Source organism: Tachypleus tridentatus, chromosome 1 (genome assembly GCF_004210375.1).
Source record: "Tachypleus tridentatus isolate NWPU-2018 chromosome 1, ASM421037v1, whole genome shotgun sequence".
Lineage (NCBI taxonomy): Eukaryota > Metazoa > Arthropoda > Merostomata > Xiphosura > Limulidae > Tachypleus > Tachypleus tridentatus.
In genome coordinates, this window is record NC_134825.1 from 154510075 (window position 1) to 154533702 (window position 23628).

Consider the following 23628-nt stretch of genomic DNA (forward strand, 5'->3'; position numbering starts at 1 on the left):
AAATAAATAAAACAAAATGGTCATGCTTAAAAAATAAAGACATTTTACGTTAATAGTATATAACAATTCTGTGGCACAGGGGTATGTCTGCGGGCTTACAATGCTCGAAACCGGGTTTAGTTACCCGTTGTGAGCAGAGCACAGATAACCCATTGTGTAACTTTGTGTCTAACTTTAAACAAACAAAAGCCATTCAGCAACAATTTTTTTTAATTTTGCGCATAGGTAAACTATGATGTTATTTATATTTCTGAAATTAATTTGAAAACCCTAGTCTTTGATGATTTAGTACTATGAACCAAGTTACATATAAGTATTTAATGAAACGATCCTGTTCGCGTTTGTATAAATGAAGTAAGTTTGTATGATAATCTAATAAGATAGTGCATTTGTAACTTTTGAATATTATACAACATGATGAATAAAGGTGCATTTTAATACCATTGCGTAAACTGCACCTGTGAAAACAAATGAAGTTAATGCAAGTCAAAAAGTGAATATCAAGTTTTTATAGTTTTATAAGATATGAACTTTTTTGGAGCATTTGACATTGCTCATTCTGATAAGTTCTTCAGTGCTTGAACCTTATGTGATGGTGACTGGCAAGCCTATGGAGCTGATAAAAACTTTTAATATCCTCTTAAATAAGGGGATACTATATAGGACTTGATGTCATCGACCAACTACGAGTTAGTATCCATTAAAACTTATGTTTATGTTCAGGCTGAGATCAAGTACACATGTAGTGATATAATCTTTTTAAAAAATCATTGCTTTAGTATTACGTATAATCAGTTATCCACTAAGTAATATTCTTTGCTGGCGGAAATGATAACTTCTGAATCCAAGAAACAACCAATGTCGTGAAATAACGAAGGTTCACAGAGTGATGCCATCAGTTGGACAAAGAAATCAAGTGTACCTGTTGAACTCAAGTACGCTTTTTTCGGTTGAATCCTACTCGGTTTTCGTCGTGACTAGTCCAGCAGAGATTCGACTTGAATGCCGGAAAGCTGTGAGGATATTCACTGATTTGGCAGGAACAACTGTCCCCTCGTCTACGCAAAAATGCACATTGTTTGTTTTTTTTGTAGTGTCTAAACGGAGATGGTTTTCATTGTCCATCAAACGCGTCCAGTCTGTTTATTCCTCATGCTACTTGAAACTTAGTCGAGTTATGAAACAATTATTCTTCTTATTTCCCGATCAGTTCATCTGAAAATATCACAAGCGTAACTTATCTATGTCAATTATTGTGCTTGTTATAAGCTATATAAGTGTCATAATTTATTAATAACGATCATAGTATTTTGCCATAGTTAAAAAGGTTTACTGGTACTTCATTTCGACTGAATACACTTTATCACATACATAATAAATAGCTAGTATTGCCATGTTATTCAATCACATTTAATGGTACGTTTTTTGTGCATGTGGTTGTTTTCACGTTTTCCATAAAGGAAAGATATGCTACAAACTTTATGCAAAATTGCTAGTATTTTCTTCGCAAATTCTACACACCGTACAAAACAAAATGTTAGTATTTTTTGCTTTAGAACTATAAAGCTGAGATATCACTCTTTCGTAAACTGGTATTCGACATAACACATATCCACTACTATTAATATGCCATTTAACTGGGTTTATTGGGTTGCTTACACAAGAATTAGTTTCAATCAGAGATCTGGGTGTTATTTTCTGTCTTACTAATCAAAGTATGATAAAGTATAAAATAATTATCCTATGTATTATGTAAACCAGACCTACAGGGGTGGTAGTGTTTGGCATACGTATACACATATCGGTTTGGTGTTCGTACTTGAATTGCTTGAAGAATGTTGACAGATAACAAAAAAGTGCAGATGTTGTGGCGCCAAATATATCAATGAATATGGGCCTTGTAGTACTCTTGGTGCTAGTCGTGAGCTACTTTGATCAAGTAAAACATGATACTGAGTGGAGAACAAGATTCTGGCCAACCAGTACATTATACGAACTGGTACCTCACTTCGTATTCATTTTCAGCAACTTGGAGAGTATAGTCCTTTGTAATGTAGTCTTCTAGAGAATACTCTTCAGCCAGCTTCACAATAAATGTCCTATAATCATTCTTATCATCCTTTTCTGGCCGGAAAATGGATATTAGTTTTCATTCGCTGGTTATAACAGAACAGTTTTCTTAGAGTTATGGTTGTATACCATCTGTCAAAAATTTGTGATGTTGTTATCATAAGATAGATGTTGCATCACAATAAACTCCTACATCATATTGAAATTTGGAAGGAAAGTAGTATCTATGTGATCTAAGCCATCTGTTCCTGGTTTGGAGTTATGTGAACTTGTGAACTCTGTATGATACCAAGGGTAATAAATCTAGAAATCTTTTATTGTACTTATTGCAAGACTCAATGGCAAAAGTTAGTCTGAAGTTTCTGAATTTGAATGCTGCCATGAAGTTAAATTGTTTATTTTTCAACAAAGGCCAGCGATCCTTTTCTTCACTCACTCTCAGCTGCTTGTAGCATTTAGATGCAACAAAGAAACTATTCCTTGAAACTTCAGTATCTCAACCCACAACAGCTTTGAGCAAAGTACCATTCATAAACATATATTGATCCTGTGTCTGAACAAAAAATTCCTATGCAGTCGCATAGGTTGTTGATCTGCTTTGATATGGCATAATCATCTATGTACATCCCAATTCTTTTAACATCAATATTTTAGTGAATGGACCTACATTTGCAGAATTAGCAGCAGAAGATTTGTGTACAAACTTTTATAGAGGCAGAGGGTTATCAAGCACATAATAGTCGAACCAGTTGGCATTGTAATACTTGTACACCGTCCTCTCAGCTGACCATTTATATTTATCTTTGACGTTTCGGATGGTAAATGTACAAAGTGTTTAGGTTGCCACGGTAAGCTCACTGATTATCTTTATTTGAAAGATGTCGTATTCTTTAATTCCTTGTTTTAGCCAACAAATGTCATACTTTTAAGCCCCTCTTCTACGAAGTTGGCAATTATTACTATGTTGTAAGCTCGCTGTTCTCAAATCATATACTAATAGTTTTCAAATCTTGAAGGGAGTGGTTCTTCAGTGCCAATTCAGGCTAATGGCGTTTTTCATAACCATCTGTATAGTTGGTATTGATATAATTAGAAAATCTCGTCTATCCACAAAAACGTTTTAATACAATGTGATTGTGGCCATAGGCAACAATTTTAACATCTCTGTTTTTGTTCTTGTTTTCAGTTATCTGGAAAGATAAAATGACAAATTAAGACCAGTGGCTTGTTTGGTTGTCTGATATTCTCAAGAAAATTCATGATCACCATCAGGGTGTAATTTAGCTATATGTCCTCTAAACTGATAGACTAAGACGAAAATGTACTTAGGACCTTCAAATGTTTCTGAGAGTATGGAAGGAGCTCTTTTCTTGAAGGGTCATCAACATAGCAGTATTTTGCTTTAATGTGTTATCTCCACAAAACAAGGAATATTATGGCTCGTATAAAAGTCAATGAAATACAGACTATCCAGAGTACATGCCATGCATTAGCACTGGATTTGGTCAATGGTCAGTTCACTCAACTCTGACAGTTACTCAAAAGAAAGACCTTTCGAGACTCGGAAAACTGACCATGGTAAGTATTTTATTGTTTAATAATTCTATGGGTTGCACTACTAACCTAGTGATAGTTGACTGGAACTGAACGTTTCTTTGTCTGTTATATGAACATCTACTTTCATAACCTCTCAAGACTTTCCAGATAGATGATAGGCATAATAATGATCAATAGACTTGGAGAAAGTATGATCATTCTTCATAGTTTCATCAATATTTCTTTTAATATTATGTCTCTTTCTCTTCATTATTCTCTAAATTCCTGTCATGTTCTTCTTGAACACATTTCAATTTTCTACAAATTGTTTCTTGGTCTTCTTAATTTTTCTTTTCTTTCTTCTAATCTTCTGACCTTTTTTTTAATTTCCTATTACGTTTTCTTGCCATTCTTTAAATTTCTGTCTCATTCCTTCCGATCTTGTATTAATAATTCCAGCATCTTAAGTTTGTCAGAGATCGACATTTAGTATATAATCTTTATCCAAGAGATATTTTTATAACATGTTAGTCTTCGTCTTGCTATTATTCTTTCTAGGCCTAAAAAAAGGGTTTCAACAAAAGGGAACATATATTTTGTAATAAAGGCAGTCGTTATTTTTTATGTTTGCCTACAAGCAGTAACTTGCTTCTGAATCTTTTCATAGATGACTCATTGTTGTTGGGTGTCCTTTTATATATGTATATGTCCCTCGTTTTTATTACTGTATTATATTTACTATCATACTCCATCTTGACGTAAGAGCATTCTAAAGTTCATACAAGAACTACTTCAGTAATATATTTAGATATTTCTGTTAAATTATATTTTTAATAAACAAAGTGGGTATTAAATTAAGTAATAACGTTGTTAAAATTGATTAATTTCATTAACTACTTTTAAAGAACGGTTTTTCTCGCATGTGGCCAAATTTCTTCTGTGCACGCGTACATATTATGATGTGAAACCAATAATTGCTTGCAGTTTTTTTTTCTTTAATCAAAATATTTTGAACAAAGTTTCATACTGGGTCAAAACACTGGTTCCAAAAAAGGGAAGGAAGGATGGAAAGTGGTTGCTGTGCAGGAATCCATTGATGCTATTACTGTTGAAATGTGTTGTTGATACTCCTCAAGTAAAGGAGAGGAACATATCTCTTTGTCTCCATCTCCTTCTGCAAATTACTCCTATATACATAAATAATTAACGTTTAGATAATAATTAGTTCCACTGATATAACACACTAAGAAAGTTGATAAACAGATTTTTATTTAATCAATTTTTTTTACGAAAAAGATAAATACAAAAATATAAGTACACATTGAGCATTAGTTGGGTACTTCTGAGGATGTTACAGCACATCCAGAACAAAACATACATGCCAACTTCATATCACCATTAACAGCTCTCGTAAAAATATATTTACACTACCAAATTAGTGAACTATAATACTAAATCTGTTTTGTTACTATGTTAGATGGTTAAACGTATCATACACCTATGTTACGAGAAAACAAAAGATATATATTTGATTTTTAAATTGCTATTTAACGTTGACGAAAAAAAATGTGTAATTGTTTATAAATAACTTGAATATTTGAGTTTGTGTTCAATTTGTCTTGGTCAAGTTATAATGTATACAAACTTGTCGTTTTATGAAGGGTTGATTTCAAACGTGTTTATTGTTTAACATATTTGTAAAACATTTTTTATTTTCTATTGCGTATATGAACTGATTTTCATTGATAAATTGAGAATATTTTTATTTCGTCTTGCAAATAGTTTAAATGTTGTAATAGTGTAAAGATGAATAACGGATGTTTGAGAAGAACCTTGTATTTCATTATTTTACATGTGAACATAAATAACATAATGCCACTGACATCTGTAAGTGTGTGTTTTGTTACAGCAAAGCCACATCGGGCTATCTGCTGAGTCTACCGAGGGGAATCGAACCCCTGATTTTAGCGTTGTAAATCCGTAGACTCACCGCTGTATTAGCGGGTAGCTTATCGGGTTGAAACCTCAATAAGACTCGGTTTGATAAAACAGTACAATTAATTATTAGTACTAATGCACGTAAAAATAAAAGCTATATCTAAAAATAGCTATGATTATATGATTCTGGGTTTAAGACTAATTTCGGCTAATCGTATGGGTTTATTTTTTTAACAATATTTTCTTCTTGTTTTTTTGTTGACCTTGTGGTATTGTTTGAATTTTAGAGCTAATAAGTCATGTTCAAATCCGTGTGACACCTGAAAACATTCCCCAATTTTAAGCTGTAGGTGCGCATTACGAGACTGACAATCAATCCTTTAACATGAGTAATTAGTGGTAGGGTGCTGCTTTAAGTATGGTTAGTAGTTCAAAACTAGTGACGACGGCAAATAGTCATAAGAACAAAATGTAATTCATTGCATAGTGTATTTCAATGGTATCTAGATAATTATGCAATAATTAAACATAATTTTAAAAAAAATGTATAATTTTAATACCTCTATGACACAAAGAAGATGACACATTAGAGCGTCAAAAGATGTCGAGTGTAATGGTGAATGTATACCAGTCCCACATAATGTGTGAACAAAATGTTGTTGTTTTTAACTGTGGTATTTATTTACATTGCTACGCTGTTAAAACAATAAAACAATGGAACGTCTGTAAAATTAACACCCAAAAATATACGTTATCACTTAATCATACTGTCACAAACAAAACGTAATTGGATTACGGCAAAAACAAAATACTTACATCTTATAATTTCCATGAAAAACAGATACATCTGTATAAAAATTTTAACCCTAATTTTTTTTTAGCTTCTATAAAACGCCCTGAAACTGCAAGTGAGGTAAAAGTTCATCCATACGTTGTTCGGATTATGATAATTATCACTTTAAAAAAGTGTGTTAAGTATAAACAAAAGTTAAACACATTATATTTATTAGAAGTAAATTATTTCATTGTTCCGATTTAAAAAATAAAACGAAGCATAATATTTACAAATAGTGAATTTCAGAAGAAAAAAATGTTTGATAACGTGTTTGTCAAGAAGTTAAATGAAATATTTACATAAATGCGTACATTACACAAGCAATTATTTACTTTTACAGATGTGAACTTGTAACATGTCATTTCATGTTTTTGATGGATTTATTTTCGTATGTTCAGTAGGATTCTACTAATTTTCTTCTAGAATTACAAATTTGCAATGTGATATTTCTATTAAATTATAAAATGCTTGATTCAAAATTCACTGGATCAAAACATTTCCAAATACAATTATTTCTAGATGTAGAAAGTTCGAGAATCGATTCTCCTTTGTAAATATATCTAAATAAACTTAAAAGTAGTACACAAAAAATAATGATCGATACCTTTATATTTTCATACGGATTTTATCTTTTGAATTCTAAAACTTAATTATTTTATGAATAATGACCTTATTAAGTTTTTCTGTTTAAATAAATGTTAGTTAATGTGGTTAAACCTCAAAACCATGATCTAGAAGCACATGTAATCGTTATAATTAAAGCTTGTTTTCTACTACTTTTAACAACGTCTCAGAGTTCTGAGTGGGAAACACATGCACGTAAATAATATATTTTTTTTATTTTTTTTTTTACTTCTGGCAGCCTTGAGCACCGGTTGTCCTTGATGTCTACCTTGTTCTCAGGAATGCTGGTTTTGCCTCGAGTCTTAAAGCTGGGTTACAGTTTTTCAATCTAACTATGCGTTGCCCATCTCTGCATTACAGAAGAGTTCTTTCTCTCCAAACATAACAAATGTCACCCCACTTTATTATGAACATTTTGTTTCCTAGCTATTTTCTCAACTTAGCTTTGAGATTCTTGGCACAATTGTAATGTGCACTGTCTCGAAAACCCACAGAAATATGTTTAGTAAGGAAGCTCCAGCCGTGGCGGTGGAGAATCTGAACCGTGGCTGCTACCAGTATAATTGATATTTGAGTTTTCATTGGTAGTTATGATGACTGTTTTGGTTACATCTCCTTCAGCACTTCGTACTGTGTAACCAGAAATCTCTGGAGTAAATCCTTTTCTGGAATATTCGATAACATTTCCAGAGCTAGTGAATGGAATTTCCACAGCTGTTTTGAATAAGCTCGAAGATGTTTCACTACAGTTGTCATAATTGGTATCGGTGTACTCTTTATTTTCACTTCCATCTTCGAAGCTCCAAGACTCGAAATCATTGCTTTCGGTAGGATATTTAGTAGTTGCTTCTGTACTCAGATTTGTGTAGATGCTTGATGTGTTTGCCTGTTTAAGCAAATTATCATTGCGAGAAGTCACGACCCCATCTAGCCCGTGTTTGCTGATTTCGATAACTTCTTTGTTTTCAAGTCTGGGTATGGGAGACAGAGTTGGGGGAGAAGAAGCAGAATGTGTTTCATTTTTTTCTTGATGACGAATGACCGGTAGTATAATGGGTATATCTACAGTGAAAGCGGAGTTGTCCTTTCTTCCGGAATGAACAGTACTAGCGTTCACGACCTTGGGATTTTTAAAAGAAAAATCTGGACTACTGTCTGTCTGAGGAAAAACATGATCTTGTTTCGAGGTTTTGTCATCGAAAGAAAGATCTGATGTCAAATGAATGGCATCTACTTTGATTACTCTTCTAGTTGGGGTGGAAATATTTTCTTCTTTTTCATAGTCACTGTGACTCGATACACTAGATATGGAACTTGATTTACTTATTGTAGATGCGTTAGATATGGAATCTAAACTTAAAGTTATATCGGGTTTTACGCTGTGCATCATTACCGTATCGTCTGTAGCTAGCACGTCGTCGTTGCTGTTGCTCACATGTGGAGTCTGCGTGATATCTGGTTTCTTTAGTTGTTTTGCTTCTATCTCACGAGTTGGAACCTCTGTATTCTCTACAAGTTTCCTAACTTCTTGAATTGAGAGAAAAACGTCTTCGTTTTCTGTTGGATCAAAATTTGAAGGCCTTAAAATCTTGTTCTGTTCTTCTAAGTTCTCTTCTGGAAGAAGTTGTTTCTGAAAGTCTAAAGACATAGCTCTCTCTAACAAAGTTGGAGACTGGCTCACGACTTCTTCAAGTTTATTAATATCGCCCAAAGAAGAAGACCTTCTTCGAACTTTTTCTTCTCTGTCATCAGTTTTCGTAAACTCTCTGAAACTGTCAGAGTCACCATATTGATTATGATTCGTTATTTTAGGCAAGGCAAGGTTTTTTAAACTAACTATTTCGACAGAACTAGCTGTACCATTTGTTACCAGGTTTGATTCTTCAATAGGATTTTTTCCGTTCTCAATTTTTTTTGTTGAAAACAACAAATTATTAACTTCTGGAATATTTCTCGTGCTATTTTCTTCTTCAAAACAATGCACCAGAGCTTTTGTTTCCATCGCTACGCCATGAGGTGGTTTTGGTGGAGCTGGGGCCTTTCTTTTTCCTGGGGTAGCAGTTTTTCGAGGGAGAGAGAGAGTCTTCTCTTCTGACATATCACTTGATGATTCTACTTCCGTCTCTTTAAGGAGCTCTTTATCTCTGTTCTGATTTTCCACTTGACATATAAAAACCTTCTCCTCTGTTTTAACGTAATTTTCTACTGACGAAGCGTGAACATCAGGAGATTGCTCTGCTTTAGGAATATTGGCAGAAGTGATGATGTTGTCAGTTTCCTCCTTTTCAACTGGTTTTGGAAAACGAGACTTAAGATCAGAAATGTTATCCTTTCCATTATTCCCCATTTGGAAAGATATATCTTCTGTTTTCCTTTCTTGGTACGATCTTGTCGACATTTTCTTGGAAATTTCGTCCTCTCCCATAGCAGAAGCCAACATGCGCTCATTCAGTGAGCCTGTTATCTTTGTTGATGGTCTTTCAACGCTTTCTGAAATTGTCTCCCCATTTTTATAATCCAAATGTGATCTCAACCTTTGGGCTGCAAGTCCGATACTTTTTGACCGTTTAGGCGATATTGCATGAGAAGGAATAACATCTTTACCAATTTGTGTTAAGTCATCAATAGACTGACTTCTATACAAAGGATGGAAAAGTCGTTGACCTCCGCCACTGAAACTAGAAGAACCTAGACGTTTGCTCTCAGAGGGCGATGACATACCTTGATTGCTTTCAGAGACCTTTTCTAGTTCAAGTTGAACATCATATGGAGAAGCATAGCTTAATATTGTTAGTGCGTCCTCGTATACCATGTTCGAAAAAGAGACGTTAACGCTCAGGATACGATCACCTAAAAACAAAATAAAAACTTAAGCCAGGATTTAATTCAATAATTTGACTACTTAAAACTACTTCTGTTGAGTGACTAAAATGTTTCTAACTCTAGTGATAAAATACTGTAAAAAAACAGAAATCTAGAAACTTTTAAAAAATGCACGTCACGTGCCAGGTTATGTCTTTAAATTACTAAAACAGAACATAACAGCATAATTTATTAATCGAAAATGATAGTTTCGTATATTTGTGTAAAAATGGCGTTTTGACTGATATATGACTAAAACGCGATCTTCTTGGAAATACATGAACAAGTGTAAGCCATAACCAACGTTCCACAGGTATTTTCGTTGCTAAACAATGAAACAGTTATTGTATGATGATCTAAGCCTACAATTAATGTATCATTGATAATGTTACATCTTATCGGTGGCATAATGCAACACAACTGACCAGGAGCAAATTCAATTTATATCAGGCTTTGTCCGTTCGAAACAAAATACCCAGCTTGTTGACATAAGAGAAGGCCAACATCAACATAAAAATAATATGTATTGACTTTCCATAAAACTCCACTGGTTTGTTTCGCGTATTCAAGACATGCTCTTTATTTTCAAGCCTCTGCATTTTCGTTTGTTACTTATATGCTTTCAACAGATGAAAAAAAACAATTGTAAGTGTATAAAAAAAGATGTGTTTTGGATCCTAAGTTTTAAAGAAATAAAGCTGTTGATCCAAGGATAATAAACTATGGAACAAAAGGTTTTGCAATGTCACTCTCTCCATATACATATACGTATATATATGCTTGTGTTCAGAAAGGTAGGAAACATCTAATATCTGATAACACAGATGAAAAAAATGGAATTCTACTAATACTTCATACACGTAATCCAACGACAAAATGTGTGTGTAAGTGCAAAGAGGTGTTGGTAAGTTACAATATTTTGAGTAGTGGCTCCTGTTACTGTATGGAAATACTGTATGTTTGTTTTTAAGCACAAAGCTACACAAAGGGTATCGAAGTCTGGTTTATAGTCGTATAAGCCCGCAGAGGAAATACATTATTACTTAAGTCCCTTCTATTTCTTTAACGTTGCTTAAGTGTATTAATAAAGACTTAAGGAACTCTATTATATTGTACAATCGTAATGCTTTGTAAGATATCGCAATTCACATTTTTAAACTATGAGAAATTCTCACCATAATGAGACTTTGTCTCCCCGCCCCCGTATAAATTTCGGTTGGTTTACAATTTTATCAAATTTTAGTTGAATTTTTTGTTCAAAATAATGGATCACCCTAAACATATAAAATCTCCAAAATTAACTTGATATATGTGGTAAAAAGATCAAAAAGACAAAAATAAAAAGATAAAAACTGCCATTTTAGTTGGTTATTAATATTCTTATTTTCACGTTTATCTCTAACTTTCATCATATACTGACTTCCACTGTATCAAAACAGGCCAAAACTGACTTTGTAATTGTAAATATTCAAGAAGAAGGGTATCTCAGAACCTCACTTGTTCCCACCCGCCTACTAATGAAATGGTAAAACAATAATTATTATAGAAACTATTATACCGTCACTGAAATGACAAACGCACTTACTGAAGCGCCTTCATTAGGCGAGAACTGAACCCATCAGATCCGCTGATAATGTTATTTTCGGATAATTAGAGATAATCTAGTTTATTTAGCGTAGAATGTTTTATAAATAATTTCATACTGAAATAACCAATACATAAATAATGCCCGAACTGAGAATTTTAAGTAAATAAAAAAGGTAGGAACTTTGTCCCAAACAACTCCATTACTGTATAACAAATAACTGTATGATTTTTTGTTGTTTTTTTGGAATGAACTCCTGTCTATATACGAACAAATAAATGTTTTACATTCCTGATAACAATGCCCGGCATGGCCAAGTGTGTTAAGGCGTTCGACTTGTAATCTGAAGGTCGCGGGTTCGAATCCAGGTCGCACCAAGCATGCCTGCCCTTTCAGCCGTGGGGGCGTTATAATGTTATGGTCAATCCCACTATTCGTTGGTAAAAGAGTAGCCCAAGAGTTGTCGGTGGGTGGTGATGACTGGCTGCCTTTTCTCTACTCTCATACTGCTAAATGAGGGACGGCTAGCGCAGATGGCTCTCAAGTAGCTTTGCGCGAAATTCAAAAACAAACTCTGTTGGTAACAACAGTACTTTTGTTCTGGAATGTCAACACTTAAAAAGCGAAATGCGTTGATGAACGTTTGAATGAATACGCAATTGTGTAAAATCTTTACCTGCTTTTATTCTTCCCGATTCACTGGCGGGACCACGGTGTAACACATCCTTTACAAAGATGCCGTCCCTCATATTTCCGAAGATGTTGAAGCCCAGACCGGAGAAATCATGACCCCGCAACGGCACCATCACTCTCTCCGGTTCCTGTAAATCATGCAATTACTTTAATGTTAGTGAATTCAGCAAGTGAAGTGAAAATCACCTCAAAACCCATAGCAACTTACGAATATTCATTCCGGGCACATGCAGGGAAACACAAAACACTGAGCATATGGCGAGAAAAAGAAGTTATAATTAATTGTACCACAGAGAATTTGTACTCAAGTTAAGGAAATATAAGTCCAATTAAAGGAACACGTGAAAATTCTCATTAAAGACAAGAAGGAAACTGATATAATAAAGTAATTCTACAGTTTTGATTGAGTTTCTCCAATATATATGATAAATTAACGTTTAATAGACAGATTAAGTTAGGATAAAACTATACAACTTTGCGAAACCTGCAGAAATAACTTCAGGTTCTACAGAGAAAATAAAATAAAACACGAGATATATGAAATAACTTAAAGATAAAAAAAACTGCCCCTTGCTTTGACTCATCAGTTTTTGTTACTAATGTAATATTCTGCCGTTGATTCTGTGGGAAAATGAGAAAAATTCTTGTAAAAATGAGACTGGTATAAGAATAAATGAATAACAAAATAAAATAAATTATGTTATTAAACTGTACCACAGAAGAACCTATTTTTAAAATGATAATACTTTAATTACTTAATAACAGACCATAATAGCTGATGAAAACATTTCTGAAGACGTAACACCTAGACAACTTGTCGAAAACATTTGTGAAGACGTAACACCTAGACAACTTGTCCAGGTGGTTAAGGCACTCGACTCGTAATCAGAGGGTCGCGGGTTCGAATCACCGTCACACCAAACATGCTCGCCCTTTCAGTCATTGAGGCGTTATAAAGTGACGGTCAATCCCACTATTCTTTTGTAAAAGAGTAGCCCAAGAGTTGGCGGTGGGTGATGATGACTAGCTGCCTTCCCTCTAGTCTTACACTGATAAATTAGGGACGACTAGCGCAGATAGCCCTCGTGTAGTTTTGTGCGAAATTTAAAACAAACCAAACCCAGACAGCTCCTATGTTTGCTATATTCCAGCCGACCTAAAAGCCCTGATAGTAGAAGAAAGGGTTCCTCGATATTAGGTATGACAGATGAAGTATAACGTACTCTACTTTGCTTCCACTCATGCGTTTTTCCATTAACCGAATAATTTACAATGAAGCTGCTAGTTTGGTGATTAAATTCACAATAACATTGTGGAAATTGACACGTTTAAAAACGGAAAGGGTTGATAAATTTCGGACGCTCTAAATAGAACCATGCAGCATTCTTATATTCTTTCCATACCAAAACACGTGAAAAATGTAATCCAATCAAAAAGGTCTTTAGTGTTTGGCTTTTATAAAAGTGACCAATAATAACCGATCGTTAATATATAGCATTATTATGACTGACGTGCACTGAAACTAAAACGTAAATTTAGTCGAATCAGCCTAGAAATGTGCACATTAATTAATAGGGTAAGTTTCCATTCATGATGAAACCACGTTTTGTTTTAATATAATGCACGTTCAACTGTTCAGATTGTAAATAATTTTGTTGAATTCGTTTAAAAAACCTTTTTATTTACTGACGTCACTATTTTTTAAAAGCTAATTTACTTCCAGATAAACCTATAAATTAAAACTATCTGTTGTCGAACAGCTGTTAGAAAATTATTGTCGTCACCTCACGTTTTTATTCACATTAGTTACTTGAGAAAAAAAAAACTGACAGCGTCTCGTATAAAGAATATTACTAAAAATATAAAAGGAAACAAAAGGTTTACAAAGACATCTGATATCCTTTCAAAACACACTACCTTATTTTAACAGTGTATAACCCATGTGATTTTAATCATTAATTAAAGGCCAAGAAGTTTTTATTAACAATTCTCAGCCAGCATAATCAGGATAACATCTAAAGATTACTGATTTTCAAAAGATTGTTGGTAACTTTAATTAAACTAGTAATTAATCTGTTCTTTGATAGATTGTTTTGGCAGAGTATTCACGATGAAACTTTGTATAATGGACGATAACTGCCTGTTGTGTAGACACAAGTGTAGAGGACGACGTTTCGAAGGTCTTCCGCCTTTCGTCTTCTTTTCAGACTTTATTTATATTTTGTGTGCTAAACCATATCATTTTTTTTTTTCTCTCGATTTATTTTTCGGTTTCATTAAAAATTCATTACTGTATTTAAAATGCCTGAACTGTATTGTTTGATTTGAGATACCCTTAAGGGGCTTTTCTGCGCTTCAATGCGATTCATTCAATGAGTTATATACCCCAGTTGACTTTTCTAACTGAACAGCTATAGGTTAAGCTTATGTGACTTTAACAAACAAGCATTCTAGATGAAATAGTGTTGTTTTAACTATGACCATTCTATAATATCTTAGTGTAAAGCGCTTTCAAACTACAAACGTATTGTTAGCGCTGTTGTAACTTCTCAACTGTAAATAGACAAATTTCTTGTATCAATGAGTAAGAATCGTAGTTTTACATGAATATTTTTTAAAATATAAACAGTTTCAAACCACAAAAGGCCAGACGTTTCATTCAGAACAAAGTTTTTTGTAAAATGCCTGAATGAAGTCGATTAGCAGCAGAGACAGTTTTTAACTTATAATGATGTTTTCCTCATTAATTTATAAGGAGAAAAATAAAATGTTTTTTTTTTGTTTTGACCCTTAAAAAGCTCGTTTACTACTCCTGAACTCGAACAACTATAAAATACCATATATATCACTGGAGCTTGGATAATTATCCGGAACGTTTGGTTTGAATTTCGCGCAAAACTACTCGAAGGCTATCTGCACTAGCCGTCCCTTATTTAGCAGTGTAAGACCAGAGGGAGGACAGCTAGTCAACACCACCCACCGCCAACTCTTGGGCTACCCTTTTACCAACAAACAGTGGGATTGACTGTAACATTATAACGCCCCTACGGATGAAAGGGTGAGCATCTTTGGTGTGATGAGGATTCGAACCCGCGATCCTCAGATTACGAGTCGAGTGCCTTAACCACCTGAGCATACCGGGCCGTGTGTCTGAAACGTAAATAAATAATTTCAAATACATTTTCAGCTTTGGTACTTTCAACCCGAATGATCCTTTACAAAACACAAGGACAAGGTTAAAGGCCCTATGTTTCAAATGGTTCCTTATACAGGGTGTTCGGAAAGTCACTGTGCACTTATATATTTATTAACAGACAAAACTGCACAGTGACTTCCCGAACACCCTGTATATTGGTTAAGTCAGAAGCCCTTACGTTTAAGATAGCATCTAAAACGACACACAGCATCTAAAAAGATGTTTCTAGGTCAGAGGCCTTTACATTTCAGATAGCGCTGTAAATATTTTTGAGCTAACTTATACACGTCTACAAAGCAGAACATGTTTTTACCAGTAATATGATCAAATATGTCTAAAAATTTAAACAAATAGAAAAATTTTCAAGAGTGGAAAGTGAAGTGTAGAACATTTAATGAATTCTACAAAATCTGCAAAAGAGTAGTTTTACGTTCACGACTTTCGAAACTGGTTAAAGTATTTGACGTAATGCCTTCACATCTGAAGACAGCGTCATGGTCCTTTTAAAGATTTAAAATATTATATAAGTTTCACATTCAAATAAACACTAAATACTCACTATAGCCAAGTCTGTGTCATCCATTGTTCTTTGTTTTTTATTCAGATAGAATACTGATGTAAATGGATTGGTGAGTGGTAGTCGGCTCTTCTTGTGTTTGGTATGTGCTGGGGCCACCTGGTGGTGAAACAAACATTACTTCATCTGGTAACTGGTTTAATTTTATAAACACGTACAATGTTACGCGCTATTAATGTGCATTACAGATATAAAACACTAATTTAAGTTTCCTGCATTGAGAAAATATTTGATTGTTATATAATAAGAAAATAAATTATTGTTGTCTGAATTACTTCTATATGTCGATGCGTTATTACACTACAGGGTGGCCCGTAAGTCCCTACCCATCCATATATCTTATGTATCCAGTGTATCTGTGTGCTGTCCCTCATTCTCTCTGCATAATATTATGCGACGCCATGTTCTGTGAGACATTTTCAAGTGTAAATGGACTTAAATGGACCATATTTCTCTGAAAAAATAGAAAAAATTATAATGCATGCGTAATTGAATATAACATGATAACATATGGATGAGTAGGGACTTACGGGCCACCCTGTATATTGTTTTGGGACGAATGTATTTATACATTATTTAGTTTTAAAAAGCTAGCCTGTAAACAGGTACTAATAATAAAGAAAGAAGGAAATTAGTTAAGAGAACTATATAATCACAAAATACAAAAACATTAAAACAGGTTGTGAACGTGATAGCATTGTTTCGAGTATTTAAGTATTTTTTATTTCGTATCGTCGATAAACCATTAAGATATTTTTTTATTCGTACGAAACCTATACGTGTTATCGGTTAGTCCTAAAGCAAACGCAATCTTACTATTTACTAATGTTATTACACAAAAGTTATAGGTTTGAAACGTGTTATTTCTAAATTCAAAACAGCCTATTTTTAACGGTGTTCTTTTAACAAAATCGGCTGTTTTGATCAGAAAATTTCCATAATGTTTTGTTTAGGCTCTGCTTTAAATGGTTTATTTTGTATTATAAAGACACATATGGAACAGTTTTAATAATATAATTTTAAACATATTTAATATTTACCTCATATTATTAAGCATAATAATTTATATTGTTTTTGCTTAAAGTACAGAAACAGACATTTAAACTTCAAATTACGAAAATAAGACAGAATGCTATATTTTGTTCAGTTACGTGACTATACTAGATTGTTTACATATTTATCTTTCACAATGAAGTAGTAAGAAATGTCTCACCTTAGAGTTGAGTTCTCCAGGAAGTGTGGGACGATCACAAGATACAACTGCTTTACCTGTTAAAATTTGCAGAAAATGCGCTTGCAGTTATTAAGTGTTAAAAATTAAGCAACATAACATGATGTTATAGAATGCAAAAAAAACAACAACAAACTACGCAAAGCTTATAAAGTGTATTTTTGGTGTGTTTTCTTATAGCAAAGCCACATTAGGCTATCTGGTGAGTCCACCGAGGAGAATTGTGCATTTTGTATTTATTGCAAATAACAAAGTTTTAAACTGCCCATAATCGTGTTCTATGTAAAACATACCAGATGTTTCTTATGTTTCAGTTTGATTTTTTCCTTAAAACTTCAGACGTTTTTCACAGCTACACGAGGTGGCGCACACGTTAATGAATGACGTTCAGAAAGCTAGCTTTGGAATGCATTAATCTTATTATTGTGCTCGTCACTTATTATCGAGAGTCATTTACGTTTAGAATGCCTTCAGACCTAAAAAGGAACATAAATCTTTAAAAGGGATTTCGATTCATTAAAAATGTCACTTCAGGAGTATCCGTGGTAGCCAATCAGAAGCTTTACATATTCGAACATGGCAGCTCCAACCATATGCTGCCTTAATGTGGTATATGAAGACAATGGAAGTTTTAATCATCTTCTGATAGGATTTCATCGAAATATTCTAGACTCAGTCAAAATATGGGAGTGTATAGAAGTCAGAGAAGTCTAAAATAGCGACAGAATTACTGACCGAACGTGACGTGTATCATGATCACTTACACACAAAATACACCAAATTTGGTCAGACACGGGGCTATCACAGATAATGTTATGGCAAATTTATTGGCAAGAAAAAAACAGTGCATGAAATCGTTTTCAAAAGTATGAAGTTGCTTCCGAGACCGTTAAAAGTAGTTTTCTGTTTGTTCTTGCAGAAGAAATAGACGCTAGTTATACTGCTGAAAATTGGATTCCTGATATGAGAGACAGCTCTGGTTTGGGATCTGGTGATGCACTTGATAATTAAACAATTTAGGCTTTAAGTCAAATTACATTCTTAGATGTTGTCAACATCATATGGTCCTCCACTGCAAACGATTCGAAATTGTCAAGTGCTGGTACAGATTCCCCGTGTATCTCATGGTTTCTGATACTTCTTTAAAAAAAAAAAAAGTAATGTGTGCATTTACTTACAGCAAAGCTTCATTTGGCTATCTATTGTGTACATCGACGGGTATCGAACCCTTGATTGTTGGCACTGTGAATCCGAAAACTTTGAGCTATCTCACCTGGAGACAATAAGTAATGATATCTACAAACTGCTTTCTACAGCTTATGATATTATATTCCTAACTTCTCGCGAAAGACATAACATCCCAAAACAGTAAGTACTTAGTATGATTGCCCATCGAATACCTGGATTTCAGCATTAATAGGACCATTGAATGATCTTGGGCAATGACATCTCAGTCTTCAGTTCTGGAGCATGACATCGCTGGGCTATTGCTTAACTGAATTAAGTACTAACAAGTTTCCAAAAAAGACAAATTACTATATAATAATATATGAAAACAATGATTCTTACTAAGTGGCAATCCCTGGAAAAGGTACGATTATTTGTTTGTTTGTAATTACGCATAAAGCTACTCATTGAGTTATCTGTGCTCTGCCTACCCCGAGTATCAAAACTTGCTTTGTAGCGTTGTAAGTTCACAGACATGCTACTGCGTTATTGGGTGGTGGAAAATGTATGAGCCCACAGTACAAATATAATTCAGAAAGGATCCAGTAAAAATCAAAATAACTAGGAAATTAGAACGGCCTCGTTCTACAATAAATAGAGAAGAAAACAACAGCCAGTAGCGCAATCACCCGATTGTATTCAGACAATTATGGTAAGGTAGAAAAGTCAAGTACCACAATATATGCATTTTAAAATCAGTAGAGTATAAGAAGGTTTGACCGTTTGCCTAATGATAAAAATTATTCTTCTGATAATAGTTCAGGTAATTATTTCCATACGTATATATAAATATATATATTAACGCTGATATGAGAATTTCTCCTATGACTCTGATTGACAAGTACATTACTCACTTTCAGTTTCAGCAAATTTATCCCTAAAATTACTATTCTTTAAACTTCGTGTTTCCATCGTATTAGTACTACAATTTTCATCAGTTGGATTTAAATACTCTGTTGTGTGGTAAACGTAGTTATGAAATTAACTGTAGTTTTGACTTCAAGTAAATCTTCGATATAATCTTTCTAGACAACCTTAATGCATTGATATATTTTAATTCTACGGCCACTGTTGGACAGAAATGTTTCTTCTAAATCTAACGAAACTTACTCTTAAATAAAGAGTTTTCCACAAAATAATCCAAATATAGTTTTCAAGAACGTTTAACTCCTGACGTTTCTTACTCTGCAGTACATGAATACCCCAACTTTAAGGTTGTGGGACAAAATAATGGGAAAATATACCGGTGGGAACATTTAATTTGATAAATCGGCAAAGTCACTATGATCAAAATTATAGATTTCCCAAACAGATTTGCTACGAAATCCATTTTTCCTGGATTTTTATTTTATAATTGGTCCACGTTTCATTAGAGATGTGGTATCCAGGCAGTTCGAGTTATTATAAAAAATGCTTTACTATCAGTAAGTTTAGTACGCAAAAGGGTATTAGGTTCAGTGCCTACTGAAAACGTTGAATTAACACAGAAATGTCGTGTGCTTAAAATTGCAGCGCGCTCGTTTAGTGTGCCTGAGGTATTTATATTTAGCCCAATTAAACACGTTGTTTGTTTAATGCGTGAAGGGGAGAAGCAGCGCAATCTGAGGCGCGTATTTGTGTGTGTTTTCTTATATCAAAGCCACATCGGGCTATCTGCGGAGCCCATAGATGGGAATCGAACCCCTGATTTTAGGGTTGTAAATCCGAAAACATACCGGCGGAGGGGCACCTTAGGCAACTAAAGCTTAATTACGAAGTAAAAAAACAAAAAAATTGGGAAATAGAAAAACGTACATGATAGTGCAATCAAGGCATGCAGAAATAAATATTAACCCTAACTAATAATTCAAAACTTTGTTACAGTACTAATCACATGCCCCACTAAAGGAATAATTAGAAAATCCTATTGTAATGATATTTTATCCAACGTGCTCACTCATTTCAGACGATGAAACACAGATGTTTCTAAGTCGTGAAAACTGTTTTATATCACATTGACTTTAAAAACGTGGACAAAAACATGTCTGTTGTCCGACTTATTTTTCTTGACACATTTTCTAGAAAAATATAATTGCAGTTGAAGTGTTTCTAATCACCAAACTTTCCTTGTTTCGTTGCTAATAATCGATGAACCGATGAGAAAGAATTGACCTGCTGTTTTATTGTAAGCACAATTATTCCATGCATGTTAGGCTGTGCTGGAACTATCCTTGTTTCTGTCGTGAGAGTGTTCTCTTATCCGCTCATTAAAACGCCATAGAAATAATAAATTATATGTATTTCTCACGCGGGGCACCGATATCTATGTATCAGGTTTCTCACTCACTGCCGCAGCCGATCTGTGGGATTTCACAAAAACAAACAAAACAGAATATTATTATATAAATCGTAATAGTTCTTCGTTATACTTAACATCTGAGTGGTCGGTGACTGTTCAGGAAAGTAGTGAGACGGTCCCTGGTGTCGAAAAGGTTAAGAAGCGCTGCTATAGATCATCTGGGTTTTAATAAAGTTAACAAAAACATGCTGTAAACAGATCTTGTGTTAGGGTTGATTGCACTTTAAAACGACAATATTTCAAGTCCTTTGCTGTTCTGAAACTACTTCCTCCGCCATCAATTTGGCCCATTTTGAATGAATAGCACTATTGTCCAACACAGCAACTTGCGAAAAATAATAAGGTAAATTCTGAAGCATTTACTTTGAAAAACTTTTCTTTGGCTCTACTCTATATGTAAACAGGGAATTTCAAGTTCATGTTTAAGACACCAAAGGTACAAAAGTCCATTCAAGCTGCACTGTGTGTGAGGTTGAATGGAACTGCTGTGATTTCAGCTTCTTTTGTGCATTTTTCTCACTTGACAGCCACTGATTTTAATGGCTACAAGCTTGTACACGTTTGGTTTGTGAGACTTTGTCAGTTTCAAACATACGATATTTTCCCAGTTTAATTAGAATGATTCGTTGTTTGTTTGTTTTTTTCTTGAATATATATATTATAGTTGTTTCAAGCTTCGAAGATTTTCATTATGTACAAAAAAAAGACAAAGCTTTAGTGTTGCTTTAGAGTTTAGGCCAAGAATAGCTGTTTTCCACATCTAATTCATAAAGATTTCAAATTTGTTTAAAATAAGAATCAATATATTAATAAGAATAATTTTAAGTCTCAGACCCATAACATTAATTGGTCATAATCAATCATACGTGTTGTCATAAAAAGAAATACATACTTACGTGTTAGCCACGTGATTTGATCACTCTTTGCCACTTTTGTTGCACTTAGAATACATATAGCTAGATTTAAACACACCTCACAAACAAAGGGAATGACAGGAGTAATTGTTTACACAATAACCACTGATTGCAACTCAATTAATGTTTTGTGTATTTATATTTGTATATCTATTTCAGCTGTGAGTTTAAGACAGTCAATTTATCACAAAATATTCTTCGAAAGATTAGCACATCCAAAAACATAACCAACATGTTAATAGGGGTTAGTGTGCAGACAGGATTTAATTTAATGGTGTTAAATACTTTTTAAACCTAACGTGCTTATACGAATCATATCAGAAAGAGTCAAACAGTTCCATTTCAAGTTTGAAGGCACACACAGAGAACAAAACATAATTTGTTGGGACGAAACTTCATGGTAAAATGTTAGCATGTATATGAGTTATTATTGTTGTTTTTTTAGTTGCGAGTTCGTAAACATATCATACATATGCTGCAAGAGTAAGAGACTTAATTTAAATTGACTTAAAACAACTATTTCAAAGATACGAATTCGCAAAATAAAGTTATCTGAAATCAGTATATATTCAGCGACAATCGAAAAGCTATACATTTTCAACCATGAAAAGCTGAGGCTGCCACTCTTTGCTGAAAGATAGAGGTTTTGCAAAACATTTTTGTAAGTTGAAACAAATCATGTGAAGAACCTTACAAAACACTCATGAGGCACCCAGCAACCAACCAGTCTATGAACCGCTTATCTCAGGCACAAAGCACAGTTTCATTGATACTTAGAAAGCAACTTGCTCTCAAATTAAATATAAAAGCAAAAATTACATGAGACGTCTTATCCTTCTTGTTGATCTGTTAGTAAAAACTACTTGTGGTAGTGTAATAGTGTGGGAAGCACATAGTAGCATCAGCTGGATTCTTTGATTATTTCTTTGTAAAGAAAAATTATAACAAGAGTATACTCAATTTGTTTTCTATTATTTTCTATTAAATTCCTTCACAATTTCGACACTACAAACACGATAATGCAACAATCTACCATCCTAGATTTATTATTTACAGGTTTCAAGAAGTCACTTTAGTCATCATCCTTGGCCAGTCAAATGATCTGATCTCAATTTGATACAGCATTTTTAGGGTGAAAACATACGTGAAACTCACAACCATAATCCCATGTCACGTTGTGAACATACTTAAAAAAAAAAAGACCATACTCAAACACGACGGCCCGGCATGGACAGCTGGTTAAGGCATTCGACTCGTAATCCGAAGGTCGCGGGTTCGAATCCCCGTCACATCCAACATGCTCGCCCTTTCAGCCGTGGGGCGTTATAAAGTTACGGTCAATCCCACTATTCGCTGGTAAAAGAGTAGTCCAAGAGCTGGCGGTGGATGATGATGACTAGTTGCCTTTCCTCTGCTAATTAGGAGACGGCTAGCACAGATAGCTCTCGTGTAGCTTTGCGCGAAATTTAAAAACCAAACCCATAAATTCTAAAACAAATACTGATGCACTGTGAGGGAGGGATTATAAAACATGTTGAACTGATGCTTGAATGAGAAAGAATTACCTTTCTCACTAAAGAAAGGAATAACATTAATAACATATTATAAGATCTTCACAAAATATATAAGTAACAAAATCAAATAGCAATAACAAACATATTCAGTACTACCACACAAATATGTGTTGTCCCAAACCTAAAATGCGATACTAAACCTAAAAGCTTACGTAGACCGAGTGGCGATACTTTGATAGTTAACGGTGTAATCTCTTTCAGCTCGAATCCCTTTCACACCAAACATTCTCGCCCTTTCAGGTGTGGGGGCGTTATAATGTACGGTCAATCCCACTATTCGTTGGCAAAAGAGTAGCCCAAACGTTGGCGGTGGGTGGTGATGACTAGCTGCCTTCCCTCTAATCTTACACTGTTAAATTAGGGGCAGCTAGAGCAAATAGCCCTCGTGTAGCTTTGCGCGAAATTCAAAATAAACCAAACCAAAGACG

At 34.1% G+C, this 23628-nt stretch overlaps 1 protein-coding gene across 1 annotated transcript in view; it reads right to left on the minus strand.

Moving 5' to 3' along the window:
- Positions 1-4857: 4857 nt before the first annotated feature.
- Positions 4858-23628, minus strand: part of LOC143227989 (uncharacterized) — a 50613-nt gene continuing 31842 nt past the window's right edge. The window contains exons 3-6 of the mRNA XM_076459343.1: positions 17130-17185; positions 15899-16015; positions 12127-12271; positions 4858-9853 (exon numbers count right to left, since the gene is read on the minus strand). Of these exons, the coding sequence (XP_076315458.1) occupies positions 7506-9853; positions 12127-12271; positions 15899-16015; positions 17130-17185 (2666 nt within the window). The 3' untranslated portion in view covers positions 4858-7505. The remainder of the gene's footprint in view (positions 9854-12126; positions 12272-15898; positions 16016-17129; positions 17186-23628) is intronic.